Source organism: Sceloporus occidentalis, unplaced genomic scaffold (assembly GCF_023333645.1).
Source record: "Sceloporus occidentalis isolate IW3139 unplaced genomic scaffold, rSceOcc1.0.p SCAF_1, whole genome shotgun sequence".
Classification (NCBI taxonomy): domain Eukaryota; kingdom Metazoa; phylum Chordata; class Lepidosauria; order Squamata; family Phrynosomatidae; genus Sceloporus; species Sceloporus occidentalis.
In genome coordinates, this window is record NW_028316981.1 from 134325689 (window position 1) to 134348069 (window position 22381).

Consider the following 22381-nt stretch of genomic DNA (forward strand, 5'->3'; position numbering starts at 1 on the left):
AAAAGGAAACAGGGAAATGCCACAGACCTTTTCTGCTCAAAGGCAAATGCTTTTTTAGGTTAAGTATCACAAAAAACAATCTGCTCCAGTGGACTTTGGACTTTTTCACCTATTAGAGCTGTATGGGTACAATAACCCTTCACCTTTCTCAGCCTTTCTTCTTTGTGGGGACTTCTGAAATCTCAACAGGCAAAAAATCACAAGCTGTGAAACTCAAGTGACAAATGTAAGAAGTTAACAAATTGATACTAGGTGGCACAGATTTGCCACCTGCTGCCTAGCTAGTGGAACTGAAAAGTCATTTCAAAAAACTCATACAGGGCAGCGGGTGTTGATTGAATTCAAGGCAGGAGCCTCACTGGGGGGTGCGGGCCACACAAGGTGATGCTCTAAGAGGGGTGATGCTACCGCTCCCAGGCATCTGCCTTTGAGCAGAAAAGGTCTGTGGCATTTGCCTGCATTCTTTTAAAATGCTGGAGCTCAGCAAAAGAGAAGGTATGAGTGGGGCATGGCTCAGTGTATATGAGGTTTTTTAAAAATAAATTTTACATTTTAAAATACATTTTACATTTTTAAATAAAATGTTTTTTAAAAATTTCTCTAAAAACATCAGATCTTACTCTATTTTCACTTTAATCACATTAAACTATATACGTAAATATATTCAGGCTGTGTGTATTGTAATTTGAAGGTATAATTTTGTTATGGCATAGCTATTGCGATTACTTTCAGTGATACACAGCAATAACAATTTATGAGTAACATTAGTACAAAAACATGGACTAAGGATTCTGTATGGTGTGGGATAGGAGGTGGTCATGGGGGGGATGACACTGAGTTACCACACCGAGTGACGCCAACCCCAGTGATGCCACTGATTCAAGGTACCACTTTTTATGTAGTTTTCTAAGAAGTAGCTCTAGCATAAAAAGCAAGAAGGGGGAGGCTGTTAAAGGAAATGTGGCAAAAACTTTAATACTGACTGGTTTGTATTTGTAGATAAAAACTCTGAAGAAGTGTGTTTATATAGAGTGGTATTAAACCCTCAGATATAAAGCATATTTATACAGTTGTGGGAGTAGGATGGAATGTAATAGGATCCAGAAAGATGCAAATCACGTCCCATGCCCTAAATTTTCAAAGATCTTTCAGATCTTTACAATGGTCAGTTGGTAAAATTGTCTTTTGGTAAGCAGATATATTGCTTTCACATATCAACACTTTACTGACCATCGTAAAGATCTGAAAGACCCTGTATCACATTAAGCAACCCTTCTAAAATTTAGTGAGATTAACACACTTTGTTGTTGTTAAGTCACACTGTCTCAGCCTCAGGGGAAGGCAATGGCAAACCTCCTCTGAACAAATCTTGCCAAGAAACCACTTAGGATACAGTCAGTCAGTCAGTAATCACTTAAACAAGGCATTGAATAACAACAGATGGTTTCTGACTGGCAGTAGAGCCAGCTATGCTAGAGCCAGTGTGGTTTGAGCATTGGACTCCGACTGTGGGGACACCGCCTAGAAATTTCCTGATGGAAAAGCATGAAGGCTTCTCAAGGAATTCAGCCTTCTGCCTACAAAGGGGCCTGTGGCCTCACAAAGGATGGAGACATATTAGGTTGCAAAGGAAGTATCGTTTTGTTTTGAAAACGGATGCTAACTTTTCCTGGACCTTCGGCTGCCACAGAGCCAGGAGGAGGAGGAGCTGCCAGCCTGCAAGTAATGTTCCCTCCATACCATCTGAATTCAGAACAGAAACAGAAAAATGCAGGCCTATGACTAACAACACTGTCATAACTTTTTTCCTCTGTGATTTTTAACACCTTGCCTGATCATGAAAGACAGTGGAGCTTTGAAAGCTTGCAAGTGCAACACGCATACTGTGCACTTTGGCTACCAGCAAAGACTTCACTAGTTTTTTGTGGGTCTTTCAGGCTATAATGTGGCCCTGTTCTGGAAGAGTTTATTCCGGACGTTTCGCCAGCATCTGTGGCTGGCAGCTTCAGAGAATGCTGGCACGGAAGAGAGTGGGGTATATTGTTGTTGTTATTATTATTATTATTATTATTATTATTATATCAGTGTTTGGTGGGTTTTGGGTGCAAATTTACAGCTTGATTTGTAGTTTCCTTTGTTCAAAATACTCTAAAACCTTGGTTGGTTTTAGAATCGTGGTCCCAGAATTTGGAGGAAGCACAGCTGCAGCTGAAAACAGTCTTTCCAGCCGAGCTCCTTGGTCTCCCTCCCTGCTGGCTTCTGGCTGAAATTCTGGGTTTAAGAAAACCATCAATAATCTATAACACAGTCTGAGGAAAACAAAGCGAGCTCCTCCTCCTCCTCCTCCTCCTCCTCCTCAGCCTCCAACAAGGCGCCAAAAAGGAGGAAGGCAAAGGGTATGGGTTCCTGTTCCTCCTCCTCCTCCCACTCGGGAGGCGGTCCTTGCGGCCTCTGACCGCCGGGGCGGGGAGCCTCGGTGGCGCCCGCCTGCCATCATCATGGGCCTCCTCCGCCTGTCGTCGTCGTCGGCGCAAGTGCGGGGGGGCCTATGGCTGCTGCTGCCGCTGCTGAGGGCCACAAAATGGCCGCCGCCAGCCACGCCCCCCGCGCGCCCCTCACCCTCCTCCGCGCGCCGCCCGCCCCCCGCCGGCCCCGAAGCCTCCCTCTACCTCCATGTGAGTAGCAGCCCTCACCCGCCGCTGCTTACCGCCCCTGCAGCACCTCCTGCGCATGCGCAGGCCGCCTGGCCTTCTTGAGCAAAAACGCCGATGATGAGCTCTATTCTGTATAAACAACATTTGGAAAACTCCTCCCTCCTGGAGAGAGAGCGGTTGAGATGTAGGACGCGTCCTGGGAAAGGAGGACGCCCGGCCACCCTAAGGTCGCCTCCTCACTCCCCCCCCCGCGAGAGGTGTATACACACACATATATACATACATACACATATTTTTATATATATAAACATACAAACACACACATATATACATACACACACATATATATATACACGTACTGTACATACACATTTATAGATACACACACACATATACATATATACACGTACATACACACACACCTTGCGGGGGGGAGGGAGGAGGCGTTGTTAGGCTGACTGGACGTCCTCCTTTCCCAGGACACGTCCTACATCTCAACCTCTGCAGGAGGAGTTTTCAAAACGTCCTCCATTTGGAAGACAACTAAGAAGCCTGGGATTACATGTAATCTTGGTGTTGTTAGCTTTTAGTGGGTCATGTCCTACATCTTCCTTGAATGTCCTATATCTTTGTGATGCCTTGTCCTCCTTTGTGGCTGTGAAGAGATCTGGTCAACCTAGGGCAGGGTGACCAGACGTCCTCTTTTCCCAAGACACATCCTACATTTCCACCTTCTGTCCAGGAGTTTTCAAAAAGTCCTCCATTTGGAGCATGGCTGAGAAGCCTGGGTTTACATTTCTATGAGTGTTTAGCTTTTCATTTGGTCATGTCCTCCATTTGTCTCGAGGGCCCTCCATCTTTGCTGTGCTTTGTCCTCCTTTGCGGTTAGGACACCTGGTCAACCTGGGGCAGGGTGGCCAGGCATCCTCCTTTCCCAGGACATGCCCTACATTTCTGTCCAGGAGGAATTCCCAAAATGTCAGAAAGATGTTGCCACCTTGAGCTTTCCTAGACTTAAGTCTACTTCCTCAGAAGCTCCTGCTGCCAATTTCTTTCACTGAGTCTCAAAGGTGCTACAAGAGCTTTCTGCATACTGATCCTACAGACTAACACAGCTCTGAGTGTTTTTAACCTTCATTGATCCTACATTGTTTTAGAACGCGCTACACTTTGTGGTGCCTTGTCCTCTTTTACGGTGATGACATTGAGCCCCCTGAGGCGTTGTTAATGTCTCTTTCCCCAGAAGTTTTTCCTTCACTTCTTCAAAAGATGTTTTTATGCGATAAGCTAAGGCCAACGAGAGTGGGGGTGGCTGGAATATATTAAATTGTTATTAATAATAATTTATTATTATTACTATTATAGGAATGGGCTTTCCTTTCTCTATCTTGGCAGGAGAAGAGTGGCCCTTCCCAAATTTTGAACCATCACGGCCGGGGACTTTGCCATCTTTTTCTTTTCTAGTGTGTTGTGGGCCCAGAGCTCTCTGACAGAGAAGGCTAAATGTCTCACAAAACCACCATTCCCAGAATTCCCTAGCATTGAGCCATGACAAAGGACTTGTAATTTATACTGACATCCTGACATACCAATGGCATATAATATGTCTGTACCTGGCTTCCACTCCATCAAATGCATCTGAGGAAGTAGACTGAAGTCTACAAAAGCTCATGCTGCCAATTTCTTTCTTTCAGTGAGTCTCAAAGATGCTACAAGATTTCTCTTCATACTGATTCTACAGATTATCACAGCTGTATCTTTGAACTGAGCAATGACGGTTAAAATGATGTCAAACTGGATTATTTCTGCAGTACGGGTGCAGTCTCAGACTTATGATGACCCTGTGAATGAGAAACCTTTAGATCACCCAATCTGGTCTGGTCTGACAGACTCAGGACCTTAGCTTCCTTGATTGAGGCTATCCATCTGGGATGCGTCCACACTGCAAAATTAATGCAGTTTCACACCAATTCAACTGCCATGGTTCCACTCTATGGAATCCTGGGATGTGTAGCTCCAGAGCTCTCTCAGAGAGAAGGCTAAATATCTTACAAAAGTACAAATCCTAGAATTCCATAGTATTGAACCATGGCAGTTAAAGCAGTGTCAAGGTGCATTAATTTGGCAGTGTGGATGCAGCTGCAGTCTTCCTGTTTTCCTACTGCCTTCTGCTTTGCTATTTATTATTGTCTATGGTGAATCAGGTCTTCTCATGAGATGGCCAAAGTACAACAGCCTCAATTTAGTCATCTTGGCTTCTAGGGAGAGTTCAGGCTTGATTTGCATCAGGAACCTTTTCTTGGTCTTTTTGGCAGGCCACCGTATCCATAGAACTCTCCTCCAGCACCTCATCTCAAATGAGTTGATTTTCTTCCTATCAGCTTTCTTCACTGTCCATCTCATATAGCCATACATACAAATTGGAAGACCAATGCCCTGGATGATTCTCACTTTGGGATTTAATGATGCAGTTTTATTAATGGCTTTAAAATGGTTCATGGCCTCAAGATGGCTCTTATTCTTCTCTTGGTCAAAAGCTTTGTGGGCCTATGCTAATGCATAATGTAGTGCAACAGTGGTTTCATACCTATTGTATAGTTTATCAGACAAGGGAAATTGGAAGTATAATCCAATGGCAGTCCAAACACAATCATGGGGTTTCACGTTATTGCATGATAGACTACCACACGCAATTTCAGGCAATGACAAGCTATTTTCGGGCAATGGGAAGTCAGTTTGAACGCAATTCGAATTCACGTAAATTCTCTGAACTAGCGAGTTCACGTGAATGCGTTCTGGCCCCACTTTATTTTCATTTTAAATTAAGAGAAATTCCTCCCATGTGATAAACTCCAGAGTGTGCTTCAACTCATGGGGTGAGCATCTCCCCCCGCAAATCTCCACTCAAAATGTTTGCAAAATTATTAAACCTCTCTTAAAAAGGTCATAGCGCAGAATGCCATTTCTTAATGCGTAAAAGGCTACTATTACTGTGTCCCTACTACTTTGTCATTTCTTTGCAATTTGTTAATCAGGAATTAAATTTAAGGGGTAGGGAGTCTTGGAAAAGTCTCATCCTCAGTGTCACCATGAATTGAGATCACCACGAGATCGTTAACAACAACAACAACAAATTAAATTTGACTAAAAATTTATTATTATTTATTATGAGTAACTTAATGCAAGAAGGATAAATAGCAGAATTTCCATGCTTTAGGGTTAGTATAAGTAGCATGATTTCCTATTCCTATCAAGCATTCTATCTTGTAAATTTTATCCCAGAGCTTAAGGAAACAAGGAAGAATGTTACTTAATTCTAGTGAATTGGTTTTGTGTGTGTGTGTGTCCCTTCAAGTTGCCTGTCCACTTAGAGTGACCCCATGTATTTCATAGGGTTTTCTTCTTCTTGTGTACCTCCAAGTCATTTTTTACTTATGGTGACCCTGAGAGTTTTCTTGGCAAGATTTATTTAGAGAGGATTTGCCTTTGACTTCCTCTTAAGTTGAGAGTGTGTGACTTACCCAAGATCACCCAGTGGATTTGCATGGCTGAGCAGGGATTGAACCCCTGGTCTCCAGAATCATAGTTCTGCATTCAAACCACTATATCACACTAGCTTTCAGTGTTGTTTTTTTTAGGGAAAGGGATATTCAGAGGTGGTTTTGCCAGTTTATTCCTCTGAAATTTAGCCTACACCAGTTAGTATAGAAGAAGAGCCCTCCCTCCGGTCCATCTGCCTTGGTCCAGGCCTCAGAGGGAGAGAAGAATGCTGGACCTGACCCCCTCCCCCCCTCACCATTCCCTTCTCCTTTTTGTGTCCTGTCTTTTAGATTGTAAGCTTGAGGGCAGGGAACCGTCTGTTATCCCCTCTGTTGTAAACCGCTGGGATTCCCAGTGATTGGGCGGTATAAAAATAAAACCTATTATTATTAGTAGTAGTAGTAGTAGTATTTATTTGCAGTATTCCATTCAAGTTCTTACCAGGGATGACCTTGCTTAGCTTCCAAAATCAGCCTGGATCTGATACCTTTAGAGTATGTGCATAGTAGTGAAGAATATTGAAAAGCACATTCAAAGCAAAACAGAGTAAGTGCTCTGAGAAGATCACATTTATTCATTTAAAAAAAAAAGCCCAAGGTGTTTTGGCCTCAATGAGAAAAGACTGGTCCTGTGTTTTGGACAATGTTCTCAACTCCAGTGATTTCAACTGAAGGCTGCTGAAGAAGGCCTTTTCTCATTGAGCCCAAAATGCATTGGGCCTTAAAAAATAAATGAATTAATAAACAGTTGACCATATCAGAGCCCATGTTTTCAGGTATTTGTGTAGTCCTCTTGAATCTTCCAGGAGAACAAAAGGTAGGTTGCAGTGCTATACAGTGGGACCTAGCTATCTACAGGGGATCCGTTCTGGAACCTTGCTCCCCACAGATACCAAAATCCACAGTTGCTCAAATTTTGTTGTTCCCAGTGGCAGCCTGTGCACACGGCAGCACTGCCATTAGGACAATGAGACTTCAGGTGAAGTCCTGTTGTCCCAAATGGTGGCATGGCCATGTGCATGCACTGCTGCTGAGGACAAAGGAGGCTGTCCCTAATGGCCATATACATGCACCACCATCAAGGACAATGCAGGCTTGCTATTTGCAGATGCTGAAATCCACGGATAGCAAGTCCATGGATATGGAGGTGCCACTGTACTCTTAAGACAAGTGCATACAGTATTGGAAGGGCTGTGTGAGAAGGAACTGATATACATCTACCATATATACTCGACTATAAGTAAGCCTCGTGTATAAGTCAAGGGCAGGTTTCGAGGCCAAAATTGGATTTCTTTATTTTTTTTTATTAATTGATTTTTGATACAGTACAAAGCCAATACAACACCAAAGGATAAAATCAAAATATAAACAAAAACATAAAATAAAACCAAACAAAATAAAACCAACCTTAAGAGACGAAAGAAAAAGAAAAAAGAGAAAGAAAAGGAAAGGAAAGAAAGAAAAAAAGAGGAAGAAACCTGCTAAACCCAAAATTAGCACAAATGAAAATACATTCATTCAATCACCCATTAACCCACCACCCTGTGAGATTTATGGCTTCCCATTCACCTGTGTTGCAATATGACATTTGTCATATTGTTACTCCTCTTCCTAAAAGACAAAGAAATGAACAGAGAGAGAAGGAGATTAAAGAAAATAAAATAGGATTTTCCCGTTTACTCTCTATTTATTCCCCCCTCCTCTCCCCTCTTTATACATTAAATCCTATTACTACAGTACTATGGCCGAAGCAGCTTTATTTTGGCTGTCTGTAACAGGCCTAACGTTTCCTCTTATAACTTTGACATAATCCATAAAAGGTTTCCAACTCTTTTAAAAAAAAATCATCCATACCATCACCATTTACTAAATTAGTTAGTTTTGATATGACCTGTGGGTAAGTTGAGGGTAAAACCTAGGTACATCTAACAAAGGATGTAAAGGACAAAGCAAAGAAAAACAGTGCCAAAGAACTTACAGAATTCCAGCAGACATAAGTGTTTGGGCTCACCTTAAAGGCTGGATGAATGGGGGAGGGGGTCAGTGCTTCCAGGACAGATCTTGCCTTTCACCAGGGGATGGTTCCTTTTTTTAATGAGAGTTAAAGTACTGTACCTACACTGACTCATGGATAAGTCAACTTAGTCTCTAAGCCTCAGAGGATCACAATGACAATCACTCTCTGAAGAAACTTGCCAAGAAAACCCTGTGATCGGTTCCCCTTTAGGGTCAACATAAGTTGGAAATAACTTCAAGGCAAACAACACAAGATGGGAGTTTTAAGAACAGACTCCAGGTGGCAATATAGTCCAACTTTTTCACCAAGCCTTAAATGCAGGGAGATCTTGTAGCACCTTTGAGACTACATGGAAGAAAGAAGTTGGCAGCATGAGCTTTTGCAAACTTAAGTCTACTTTCTCAGATAGTCTCAGCATGCTGGTCTTTCATGCACATGGAGCATTTGTAAAGTGGATTATATTACATGGAGGGCCCATCTTAATCTGTACACTGATTTCATTCCAGATCACCCATGTTCTGGGACATACAGAAAAGCAGATTTAGCTGTGATGTCCTTTCCCTGGTTCTTATTCCTCTCTCAGATTAATTTATATGTAGGGTGCCTCCTGACTATTATTTTCCATGCATTGATTTAAGACACATAGTTCTCCTTCCTCCCCCATTGAATTTCCCATGATTAAGAATAGTCTTTTAAGCATGTGTTATTGTTATGTGACTTCAAGTCATTTCCAATTTATGGCAACCCTAATTTTCTTAGCAAGATTTGTCCAGAGGAGGTTTGCCATTACCTTCTTCTAAGGCTGTGAGCATGTGACTTGCCCAAGGTCACCCAATGGGTTTCATGTCTGAGTGGGGAATCGAACCCTGGTCTCCAGAATCATAGCCCCACACATATGCTGGCTCATATCAGCTGCACATCAAATAAATACTATGAGGTACCACACTGTATTTATGATGGCTATTTTGATCAAAGTTAATCAAAGCTAAAGAATCTTTCTGAAGTAGGATCTTTCTGTTCATGTTGGCATTTAGTGGCTGAGATGAAAACTGTGTTGACTCTGAAGGAGTATATTCAGCATTCTGGATAATTACCCTGTTAATTTTTAAACATGCTGGGCACCATGAGCAGAATAGGGTGCAAGCAAAAATTGCTGGTGTTTGTGCCTAGTAAATGGATACGTTTTCACCTCGCTAAGGCAAGATGGAAGTGATGTTAAGACTCATGTAGGTGATGACAATGGAAAAGATGCTGGAAGAATGTTTAGTTTTTATGAGTAAATATTTTCTTGTTTCTTTTTGTCTCTCAGTGGCCATATTGTGAGAAACGCTGCAGCTACTGCAACTTCAACAAGTACATTCTGCGAAACATTGATGAGACCAAAATGAAGAATTGCCTCATTCAGGAGGCCAGGACCTTGATCCAGCTCAGCCAAGTTGAGAGGCAAGTAATAGTGGAAGAGAAAAAAGAAAAGTATTAAAGAATCAGGATTTATAGTTGGGATCCTTAGAAGAAATAGGGACAAGTGGCAGATGTAGACAAGTTTTATAATTAAGCCAGGAACAGCTCTTGTGTTTTGAGTTTTATCACTTAGAAATAAAACTATTGTAAATTCTTACTGGATTACTTCATTGTCAATGCAATAGTTTGAGTTGCAGTAGTCTGAGAAGTTTGATGTCTACAGGTCCTTACCTGTATCAGTCAGAAAAGTATTTTGGAGCAGATGCAGTAGTTGTTATGTACCTTCAAGTTGATTCTTATGACAACGTTATTCTAGCAATTTCTTGGTAAGATTTATTCAGAACAGGTTTGGCATTGCCTCCCCCTGAAGCTAAGAGAGTGTGGCTTGCTCAATGTCAGCCACTGGGTTTCCATGGCTGAGTGGCTATTTAAACCATGGTCTCCTGGAGTCATAGAATCATAGAGTTGGAAGAGACCACAAGAGCCTAGGGAGGGAAATAGAGTTCTATATTGCTTTCCACAGGTGTGTGACCTCCTTTTTTTCCTTGGCTTTGCAGAATCACATCTGTGTATTTTGGTGGTGGGACACCAAGCTTGGCCAGTCCACTCACCATTGCAGCAGTCCTGGATGCCATCTCCCAAGATGTCTATTTAGCAGAAGGCACTGAGGTTACACTGGAAGCCAATCCCACTTCAGCAGATGCCTTATGCCTTGCTGAGTTCCACAAAGCAGGTGTCAGTCGGCTTTCTGTTGGCATCCAGGTGAGCAAACAGATGCATAGCTTTCAAAGAATGGTAGAGTTGGAGAAGGCCAAAGGGGTCACCTGGTTTATCCTGCCTTACTCATTAGCTCTTTCCACAACTCTTTCCCGGGTGATTGACAGAATCAGGAAACAAGTAATTATAGAAGTTTTAATTCAGAATAATTCATGCAAAAAAAAAACAGTCTCAGAAGGATTTGACTGAGAAAAGAACACTGTAAAATATTTAAACAAATACCTTCTGTGCTGCTTTAGTCAACTTGGTGGTCACATTTCAGCTCAGAAAAAATGTCAGGGATTTCCCATGTATAGTTTTCCTGTCAGGCTCTTACTATTCTGCTTCTCAGTCTCTGCAGCCATTGATTCTTGTTTGCTGTTTACATACACATGTTTGCATACTTTTATATTGTTTAAAATAATTTCCTCATCATTCATATTCCCCCAAGCCTTTTGTGACATTTTCCTGCTACAAAAAAGCCAAGCATTCTCATGTTTTCCTTCTCTCTAGTCCCTTAATGATGTAGAACTCCAGCTTCTTGGAAGGAACCACTCAGCTTGTGATGCTCTAAGAATTTTAGAAGAAGCCAAGAAACTCTTTCCAGGCCGTATATCTGTTGATCTCATCTTTGGCCTCCCAGATCAAACCACTGCCTCCTGGGTTCAGGATCTGGAGGCATTGCTTGCAGTGTGCGATGACCATGTTTCTCTATATCAGCTAACACTGGAAAGGGGCACTTCACTCTTCAAACAAGTTAACCAGGGCTTTCTGCCTTTACCTGATCCAGACATTGTATCAGAAATGTATGAGTATGCAAGGCACATTCTTCAGAATGCAGGTTTTCTTCAATATGAGGTCTCCAACTTTGCTCGGAATGTAAGTCTTTTCTTTTGGTGTATAACCTAAGTAGAAGAGAGTAATCTGAAAGCTCCTGATAATGAAATAAGTTTGATTTTTATGTGGCTGGGTGTTGGGGGGGGGAGGAGAAAATGTCTTCCTGCTTCACAAGTGAAAAGAATATTGTCCAAGGACATCCTTTTAGCTAGAGCAGAGCATGTTTCATGGAGGAACAGACTTAGACTCGGATATGAGGCCTGATTCTTACCCCCCCTCCCCATGGTGAAAAAATTGTTACAACAAAGAAGAAAGCTGAGTTTTAAACATATTTGAATGCCAGCCTCTAGGAGCTCAGTATCTCTAGGAATCAGTCACTGAAGGCCATCCAGCATCATGTAACACTTGTGTGAAGGCTAGCAATCTCTTACTACTTTATGACTTGTTTTTTTTCCCTGCAGGGGGCACTTAGCACCCACAACCTCTCTTATTGGCAAGGCAGTCAATATATTGGAGTTGGACCAGGTGAGCTTCCTTGAGGAAAGTAGGCCCAAGTTCTGTTTCAGTGAAAACAACAACATTCCAAAATAGGGGTTCATTGAAGTGCTTTTCAGATGGCACTGTTTCAATGGTGTTTCATTGGGAGTTGAAGAAAGATGGATCCTGCCATCTGACATCAAGTATTTCTGGGTAGCCAGACAACTACTTCCCATACCTGCCTCATCTAGAGATCAAGAATTAGTCTCAGCATTGACTTCCTTTTACCCAGGAGCCCATGGGAGATTTGTGCCGTGGGGAGATGGCAAAATCTGTCGAGAGGCTAGAATACAAGCTCTGGAGCCAGATATATGGATGAAGGAGGTGTTGGCTTTTGGCCATGGGACCCGGAAGCGGACCCCACTCAACCAACTTGAGATGTAAGTTAAATCAAATTTAGGGAGGTTGGTGGCTTCAAAATTAAGAAACTCATTTGCTTTCCATCATCTTAAGTGGTATTCCTCCAAATTGGATGAGCTGAAAAGACTTTGGTTCAGATTTTGGCTCAGTCATGAACTCGTTGGGTTGCCCTAGGTATACCATGTTTGCTTAGCTCCTATCTGTAATATGAAGATAACAGTAAATAATGTAAAGGGGGCTGTTGGAAGGAATACTGAAAAATATGTGCAGAATGCTCTGGGAAGTCTAAAGCACTATCCAAATGCTACAGATGTTGTTTACATAATTAAAATGATGGGCTATCAGTTCTACACCTGTTTTGGACACTAAGCTATTAAAATAATTGGATACCTTTTCATGAAATGTTGCATTCTGGTGACTCTGCTCACATTGATAGATCCTGTGTTTGTCTCTTTTACACAGATTGGAGGAGATTCTGATGCTGGGACTCCGCATGGATGTAGGAATCACACACCAGGTGAGATTTCACTATCTTGGGAATTATAGCAGCAAAAGGGGCTCTTGCAATTGACTGAATGGACTTGAAATTTTTGTGCCCTAATTCCAAAGATCTCAGGTGGAGCAACATGGCAACTCTGCATACTCTTAGGGCATGCTCAGCCAACTTCTGCAGTCCATATAAAATTTCACCCACCCTACCCTATTGCTATTTAATCTGTAAGTTTTTCTCCTGATGATGGTTTGTTGGTCTCAGTATAAAGTGGTGTAATCAAACTATGAAGTGTTTGCCACAAAACTGAGACTTGGGCCCCATTCATACTGACCTTTTTGTGCTGGAAGGAACTGGGAAGATTCGGTTCCCCTTCTCCGAATCCCTCTGGAAGCAAGTGCCCACTACCTCAATCAGGGTATTTTAATCCTGAATGCCCTCTAAGCTCCTGTGGAGAAATTGGTTTAAAATGAAGGTGCCTTTGCTGTCAATCAAATTCAGTTCCGTTTTCCTCATAGGTGACGTTTCCTGCACCCATTGGGCAATCGGAACTGTGCTCCCCCCTCATTTTTTTTAAAAAAACCAGGCACCAGTATGTGCATATTTTGTCTAATTTAAAAACCTCCTCTGTGTGTGTGTGTTGTGGGTATTTGGGTCACTGCAGGTTATGGATCTTCCCTTGGCCCCGTTTTCAACCCCAAAATGCAATCTAATGCCATCTCTGCATCCTGCATCCTCGTTCCTTGTCACCCCAGAGTGCCTCATACACATGTAATAATAATAATAACATCAACAACAACAACAACTTCTTCACCTTGGAATGCCAGAAAAGGATGCCATGGATTCTTTGCTTTCCCTAGGCCACCCCTGAATTCTTTACAGACAGTAGCAAAAGCATCCTGTATCAATTTGCCAAATTGGAAAGAGAAACATTTGTAACATTCACATTGTAGCATTCGCAAAGCAAAAAAAGCCTCCTGCAAAGTGCTGTGTTGCTGGAAGCAAGGAAATGAAAGAGAAAGTGAACAGGCAGGCAGCCACATCCTATCTATATATCTGTCTACCTGTAGCAAAAAACATGCACATAGTCTGTCAAAAATAATTTAAAAAAATAAAAAGAGAGAGAAAGCTGCCTGGTGCAAGAGTGGAGGCTTGCTCCGTCCTGTGCCCTCCCTCTGACCTACCCTGCTCCTTCCTTCTCCTCCTTCAGCTCTGTTACCCAGATTGCCACACTTTCTCCAGTTCCACCCTCAGCCCTCCCTCTGACCTAAATCCCTCCCCTGAACTTGCCCCAATCATGATTGGAGGCAAGTTCATATTCGCCGGACCCATTTTCCCCCCAAAAGATACAGCTTTTACCCCGATTCCAAATGACCTGCACTAAGGGGCATTTGCCCCGAAACGGTTGTGGAAGCCTCGGATTCACTTGTGGGAGATTCGGGGCAAATATGAACTTCACATGTATTATTCGGTTCCTTATCCGGCGTAAAAGGTAGTTTGAATGGCCCCTCGGATTCTGTTTTAGCAGCTGATTAGAAAGCTATAGTCAGCTGTGGAGTTCAGAAGATTGTGTCTCTCCAGCTTTAAGTGCCAGTTGCCTGAATGAACAGATGGGGGCAGAGGGAATGAATTTTACTTATTGTTATATAAATATAAATCTTCCATCTTTTGGCCTGAGGGACCACTAGAGCAGTTACCAAAACAAAATAAATGACTCCAGTTGGGTCCCTTTCTGTGAAAAAGGTGGCATAAAAATGAAATAAATAAATAAATAAATAATACAGTTGAAAACAAATCCTTAAAGCAATGTTTACAATTACTTAAATAAATTTATACAATATAAATGTATACAATTATGCAAGTTATACAAATATTGTAGTTTTAAAAAAACAACTTCAGGCAGTATGTAGTGTTTTAATTATCTGATTGTTTTCTGCAACCTGCAAATTGCAAAAGACTCACCTACCAAGGCTTGATAGACGGTTCTGACGCCTTTCCTGAAAAATTCCATGGAGTCAGTCTTGTGGGCCTGTGAGGGAAGGAATTCCAGAGGCCCCACATTGCCACCAGACTCTTCTCTTTTGTGAGTACAAGTCTGAACTCTGGTGGTAGAGCAGGCTTCCATAAGGAGACCTTAAAGCAGACAAGATAGGAGAAGGAGAAATTCATTGGGTAGACTTGATATCTGACTGTGAAGAAACATGCATTCTTAACTGGGGCTTCAGTACAAGGTTTTCCTCAATAATACTTAAGATAATTATTCAGAGCTCTGAAATAAACTCAGTTTTTGATACAACGGTGTTGTTTTTCCTCACAGCACTGGCTACAGTTTGCTCACAACCTCAGTCTGTGGGATGTGTTTGGGCATTCAGAGGAGGTGAAAGAGCTAGAGACACATGGCTTGGTGCTTTTGGACCACAGGTAAGGGACTTCAGGAGTTGTATGTCTAAGGAAGAAGGATGCTGTTATTTTAGCACACGTGGGTGGAGAAAGTGTGGCCTGTGAGCCACCTGTACCCCAGGGACATTTTTATGCCCTCATTACTACAGTGCTTCTCAATTATTTTCTGTCATGCCCCCCCTAAGAAGAAGAAAACATTTTGTGCCCCCCGCGCGACTGTAAATAGTATCATTTGTCTATAAAATTGTTATAAGTACTGTATCCTTACGGAGCCTCGCGGCCCCCCCGGGGGGCACGCCCCACTATTTGAGAAGTACTGCTCTACTACCACCCCAAGAGCAATATTTGACTCAGAACATACACATGAGTAGGTGAGAATAGTTTTGCCACATTTTAGATTTATTTCAGCTGTTTTAGGTCCAAGTGAGGCCTTTAGTTAACACAGTAATAACCCAGATGTTGAGTAGCAATTTACTTACTTTTTAGATAAAGGCTTCTTCTGGGCCTAAAACAGCTTGGGGGCGAGGGGAGGGCATGGGATGGTGCCCCTAGTGGGGGCCAATGCAATTCCTCAGAATCCTGGCAATTGCTTGCCCTATGAGAAAGACTAATCCAGGCTTTTCATTGGTGGGAATTTACTTGTTTTCACAGGGGACTTAGATGTTCTTGGAAAGGTCTGGCAGTGCTAGATTCTCTCCTGCTGACACTTCTTAACCAGCTGCAGCAGGTCTGGGTGGAAAGAGAAAAAGCATTCAGTGACACTTGAAGTCCATACACAGTATCCTGTTAACTTAAAGCAGAAATAAAAGGGCCTCTTAAATTGGAGGCTGAAGAGTATTCAAATATTCCCAGTCTGGACGGTAGTTCTAATACAGAGGACATATCCAGAAATGAGTGCTGTTTCTTAAAGAAAGCTGGTGAATTGACTGTAGCATCCTATTCCAGGGTGCAAGGCTTGGTGAATATGCTTTTACATCCCTATGCTTTTGCTCTTTGAACCAAGATGGAAGATAGTCTGGGTTATTGTTGTTTTCGCAGAGGAAGGGGCTGTCTACAGCTTGGTGCCGGAGATAAATTAAGCATGAAAAAGGTGATATGATGAATGGGTTCAATTATAACAGGCTTTCTTTGACAAAAGTCTTATATTTTTGTGAAGGCATGATGAAGAAATGTTTCTGTGGGAGAAAATTACATGACAATCACAAAACATTATTAGGTTGTATCCACAGGACAACTTCCCGTGGTCGAGGTTCAGGTCAGCAGAGTACAACTGAAATGATGAAAATGCTTTTCTGCCTGGGATTCACTTGCACTGAGTAGAAAACCAAAAAGTGCTTCCCTGAGAGTAACCTGCCATATAACATCAAACTAAATCTGGTTCCAGAATTTGCTTCCTATTTGGCATTGTGTGCCTTGGTCCAGCCGTGAATCTCATTTCAAATTCGATTCCTGTTCCATTTTTTCCTTGACCATGGGCAGATTCCAGACTAAATATTGAGTTATGGTCTAGAATTCAGAGTTTAGCTAGGCTGCTGGACTTAGTTTGTTTATTAGCCATCTTATAGCTATCTCATCCTGGACTTGCATCTTAATGGTATCCTTATCCTGAGCTAGGCTTTCAGATTTTACTAGCTGTATTTAGAGATACCAGGAATTGAACCTGGCACCTTGTGAAGCATGTATACTGTGAATGACTGACACCACATGAACCAGTTTGGGTTTGCTTTTAATAATGTATTGGACATTGTCTTTAAACTTACTGGCTCCTGATCCTCTCCAAGATCACATACAGTGGAGTTTCTGGTGGCCAGCTAGTGTTATCATTGTGTTGTTCTAGTCATGTGAGATGATCATTTAAGCTTGTCCCAGAAATTTAGCTCTGACGAAACACATGTATGTTGATCCATTTGCTACTATATATCTTGAGGTACTCAGAAAGGAAAATAAACACACACAGATTGAGTAACAGTAATAATTACATCAGGGTTCTGGTAGCACCTTTGAGACTAACAGAGAAAGAAGCTGGTAGCATAAGCTTTCATAGGCTTGAGCCTACTTCCTCAGATACATGAGATCCCTTTGCATACTGAATTTCCAGACTAGCACATCCTTGAATTACATCAGGGGATATACATGTATACATGATACTATACATACTCAGCCTCCATCCTTCATTTGTATGGCAACACATAATTGGTGATATTAAAAGGGATACAAATACCAATTTTAAAAACTATACAGCAGACCCTCCATTTTCGTGGGGAAATCGTTCCGGAACCCCCTGCAAAAATGGAAATTTGCCAGTATTCAAGCCCCATTGGCTTGAATGGCGGCACGCTCCATTTTGTCCCCCTCTGTTTGCCACCCACGAACGGGCAAAGGACGAAGATTCGAAGTCCATGAAAACGGAGGGGCAACTGTACGTAAGTTGTTGTCACAGAAGCAGATTGCATCAAGGAGTTGCCAAATAGGGGAATGGGTCCTGTGGGACTTGCTCATATGGGCTGGAATGCATAACTTTCTTTCTTCATTTAAAAAAACAACCCAAACCTTTATTTTGGGCACGATGTGAAGCAAATATGTAAACATATGTATTAACTCATTGTCGCTACCAATATTTTCATGAAATTCCTTCTTTACAACTCAGGATAGCAGCATCCAGATTCTCCATGGTTTTCAAGCACCTCTGTATGAGTGGTGCCACTCCACAGCAAGAGGGATAGTAGTTTGCTATGTGGGAAAATGCCCTGCTCTCTCTTTCCTCCTACAGAAATAATAGCTGATTTTCCCCAACAGGAAGTTGCTAAATGGGCTTGAGAAAGAAAGAAAAAGATTCCTGACTGTTGTGACAATCTCTGCATGCCATGGGGTATTGCATATATCACAGGCCTACTCCCTTTATTGACACTTCGAAGTTGAATCCAGGAAGTCACTGAGGTTAAGTGATAAATACACAATTGTGAATAGTGGCTCTGTGTTTATGTAAGGGGGGGGGGGAAATCCTCTAATAAATATAAAAGTGGTCACCAGTTATCTTCCACTTCTGTATCATGGAGAAATGGTCTAAGCCATTTTAAAAAACACCTAGCTTTACCCACAGATTCTCTGCCAGTGGAGAAGGAGCCATGAGTTAATACCATTCTTACTCAGGAGAGCCAGGGGTCACACAGTCTTAACCTTTGCACTGACCCTCTTGCCCAATGTTCACAATACATTCTCTTCACTGTTCGGCTCCTCCTTTCAACCTGCTCACCTCTCCCTCTGTAGACCTGTCTGAGGATTAAGATCTGGAGGAGGAGTCCTCCTTGGTGCCTCACCATCATGGGCAATATACCCTCAGATGAAAAGGGAGAGGGCCTTCTCTGTTGTGGCATCCCAGTCATGGAATACCTCAGAGGGCCAACTGGTGCCAACACAGATGGCATCAATTAAAACCTGGTTTTTCCTTAAAGCCATTGGGGCATAATTGATTTTACCCAAATTTGCACATGTTACGGCTTTTAACAGTCTTTAAAATTGTTTAATATGCAAATAAAAGATTGTTTTATTTGGTTGAAGGTTTTTCTGTACACCTCCCTGAGACTATGATGTAGGATGAGATACAAATATTTTAATAAATAAATACTAACATGTTATTCTTTAAAAAAGAAGTCTGGTCTGCTTTTCCTTTCTCCTCCTTTATTGCCTTTGGCATGGTAACTGTGTAGAAAATCTTGTCAAGATCCTCAAAGCTGGGTAAGGAGATCAACAGGACTTGACAGTTTGTCCATTCTCCATATTCATGTTTTGAAGACTCACTGTAGCTCACTAAGCAGCTGTGTGGAAGAACAAAAGCCAGTTTTACTCACTGTACTTGTTGCATTACAAGCCTTTGAAGTGGAAACAGTTGGTTTCCTAATGGTTTGAGCCCTCTTGAGTCTAGAATTGCAATCAGATCTCCTAACCATGCCTTTGTGGCCACTAAGCCTGACTTTAAAAGCACAATGGGGAGTCACATTGCTCACTATGGATGTTGAAGAAGCAAATCAAGAAATGTAGGATTCTGATGAGCCAATGAGAGGAGGGACTAGGAAGAACTGATGTAAGGTGTGAACATTTCACTAGTGTTGTGAAAAAGAACTGCTTCAAAGCCCTAACCAATGTATCTTTTCACATTGCAGGGAAATGATTTGCAGTTTCATCCTCACTTTGCTCAGAATGGCTTTTTTACTCAATTTGAAATGGTAGATGGCTATTTTGGTTTCTCATCACCATTTTTTTTTTGGGGGGGGGGGGGGTTAGCTGACTTAATGGCATTTGAGCTACCACTGTGAGGTGTTAATGCCCACTCCACAAATCCAACTCCTATTATTCAGTTGTTCTTGTTGTGTGCTTTCAAGTTGTTTCTGACTTACACCAACTCTAAGGCAAACTTATCATGGGGGTTTTCTGGCAAGATTTGTTCAGTGGAGTCCTGGAGGTTTGTCATTGCCTTCCCCTGTGGCTGAGAGCATGTGACTTGCCCAAGGTGGGTTTCATGGCTGAGCAGGGAATTGAATCCTGATCTCCAGGGTCATAGTCCAACACTCAAACCACTACACCACACTGTTCAGTGAGGACTTGTAAATGAAAGGACTCTTAAATCTGTAAATTCTGCCACTGTGAGAGAGCTAACAGATGGTTCCTGAAACGAGCAGAGTGCCCCAACTTGCCTGGCTCCATCATAAAAAAGGTCCAGGTGGTATAACCCATGGAGTCTCTGTCCCTTTCTTCCAAGGCTCACAGAAAGGTGACTAGTGATCTTCTAAAGCCTCCTCTTAGCCTGCAAAATATTCTCACTCCTTCCCAAACCTGAAAGCTTCAGGCACTGTGACTCAGTCTGTACAGAATAAAGAAGTGGGTTTAGCTTTTGTGCATTCTTTGTCCCTCCAGGACTGGTCTGACAAATGTCATTGTGACAGTTCTGCCTCAGGTCAGGTAGAAAAGTCTACTTCTTGCAGGCTGTTTAATGTGAATGGCATGCACATTTGGTGGCTTTGCTGCATATCCACGGATGACAGACAGCCCCAGAAGGCTTGCCACATCTGAGTCTGAGGGACCACAATGGCCCCATTCATACTGGTCTAAAAGACCTGGAAGGAACTGGGCTGATCCGGATGCCCCTCCCTGAATCGCTCCGTTAGCAAGTGCCCACTACAAATTTGAAATCGAATGCATTTTGACCTGCAAATTAGAAATCGAATGCATTCTGTGTCTGCTGGCGAGGTGGCTGCTGCCAATCAAGCTATCGTCATGGTGACGTTTGCAGGGCATCGGGGAAAGTGTCCTCCCTTTTTAAAGAGCCAGGCACAGGGGTTTCAGCGGCTGAAGCAGGGAGAGAGATGCCTCTCTCTCTCTCTCTCTTTTTATAAACCTGTGGGCTTTTTGGTCAGATCTGCCCCTGTCCCAGGCAAAGGATGGGATTGCCATGCATTTTTTTATGCTTTTAAAAGCAACATTAGCTTTCCCTTTGCTTCCCTTGCTGTATCTGCTCAAGAAGACAAACCATGCGCATATTTGCTCCAAAAAAATTGTTAAAAATGTAACATTGATTGTTTGCAACATTTGTAGCTTCCCCCTCTGCAGAAGGCAAGGAGATCCAAGGATATAAAGTGCAAGCCCAGCTCCATCTGCCTCTGGAATACAAACATAATGTATTCAATGCGCATATTTGCTCCAAAAAAATTGTTAAAAATGTAACATTGATTGTTTGCAACATTTGTAGCTTCCCCCTCTGCAGAAGGCAAGGAGATCCAAGGATATAAAGTGCAAGCCCAGCTCCATCTGCCTCTGGAATACAAACATAATGTATTCAATGCGCATATTTGCTCCAAAAAAATTGTTTGAATTTGAAAAGGGGGGGGGGTGTTTGCCTGACATGAGCTCCGTTCGTGACCTGAATTTTTTCCTCCTGCAAGGGAAGGAATGCCCAGCGACAGAGGGCTTTGGGCAGGGGATGCAGGGAAAAGAGGCTCCTAAAGAATGCCTTCCCTTGCTCTCTTCTTCCCAGGGCTCTTTCCTCCTCCCCCTCCCCTCCGATGAGGGGAGGAAATGCCTTGCCCTTTGCCCACCCTCTGACCTAAATCCCTCCCTCAATTTGCCTCGATCGTGATCGAGGCCAAGTTCTCATTCCCAGGACCCGGGGTTTTCCAAAAGAAACGATATTTGCGCTGATTTCAAAAACACCGCGCTAGGGGCCATTTAACACGGAACGGGTGTGCAAGCCCCAGATTCGCTTGTGTGAGATTCAGGGTGAGTAGGAACTTCACGTGATTGAATCGGTTTCAGAACCGATTTTTTTTGTAATGTGAATGGGCCCAATGTTTCCAGAGTCCAAGGTTTCTAACAAGATGCTCCCTTTCCACCAAACTTTGACAAGCTGATGATGGCTGCATGGGTTGCACAGGGTAAGAAAAGAACAAATATAGCTCAAATTCTTATTTCCTAGCACAGTGAAAGAGTCGCTTTGCTTGGTGTACCAGTACCAGTTGAAGTTTCTGGCCATAGCTCTGGCTCTACAGAAGGGCTATGTTCCCCTAAAAGATCTGGGTGAAAGACAATTTAATGTGTCCTTTTACAGGCACATGAGGAATTTGCCCTTATAATTAAAACTGCCCCTACTACAGGGGTAGGCAACTGTGGGGAAGGCAGGCACCAATTCTCCCCCCAGCAGGACTCACCCTTTCCCCACAGCAAGCCCTAATACCTCCATTTTCCTTTGAAGTCCTTCTCAAAATGGCAATTTGGCATCTCGCCCTGTTGCCATATTATCAGGAGAGGCCCTTCTGTCAGTCCCACCACTGTCACAAATGTGTTTGGTGGGGACGCAAGACAGGACTTTCTTGGTGGCTGTCCCTTGCCTCTGGAACTCCCTTTGCAAGGGGGGCTGGATGACCCACTCCCTTCTGTCCTGTCAGCAAAGATATTTTATTCCAACAAAGCAGAGAATTTTTAAAGAATGGGCTAAGGGTGCTGTACTGTTGTAAACCGAACTATTTTTATTGCTTTTTAATCTTTTAGTTACATTTTATCTTTTTAAAGTGCAGTTTTAAATCACTGTAATATTGTGAATAGCTTAATTCCATTTTAATGTTAAATTTTGTTAAGATTTAGCTGCCTTGTCCTTTTTAAATTGTAAGCTGCCTTGAGTCCCAATTCTGGGAGAAACATAGGATATAAATACAGTGGACCCTTGCTATATGCTGGGGTTTGGTTCCAAGATCCCCCGTGTATAACAAAATCCGTGTATGCTCAAGTCCCATTAAATATAATGACATAGCAAAATGGTGTCCCTTATAAAAAATGGCAATTT

General features: G+C 42.5%; 1 protein-coding gene across 2 annotated transcripts; it reads left to right on the forward strand.

The window, feature by feature from the left end:
* The first annotated feature begins 2454 nt into the window (after positions 1–2454).
* On the forward strand, positions 2455–18670 carry RSAD1 (radical S-adenosyl methionine domain containing 1). Of its 2 annotated transcripts, none has more exons than XR_016282221.1 (9): positions 2455–2675; positions 9520–9653; positions 10229–10433; positions 10941–11306; positions 11726–11789; positions 12034–12181; positions 12624–12678; positions 14608–14734; positions 14969–15041. XR_016282221.1 is itself a non-coding variant. In XM_089537030.1 (9 exons), exons 1-9 carry the CDS (start codon positions 2499–2501, stop codon positions 15815–15817), a joined length of 1368 nt encoding a protein of 455 aa, XP_089393156.1. In that variant the 5' UTR covers positions 2455–2498; the 3' UTR covers positions 15818–18670. The 2 variants fall into 2 exon arrangements, 1 of the variants encoding a protein (XP_089393156.1); XM_089537030.1 differs by lacking the exon at positions 14608–14734 and adding an exon at positions 15703–18670 and having other exon boundaries at positions 14969–15072.
* Positions 18671–22381: the final 3711 nt, after the last annotated feature.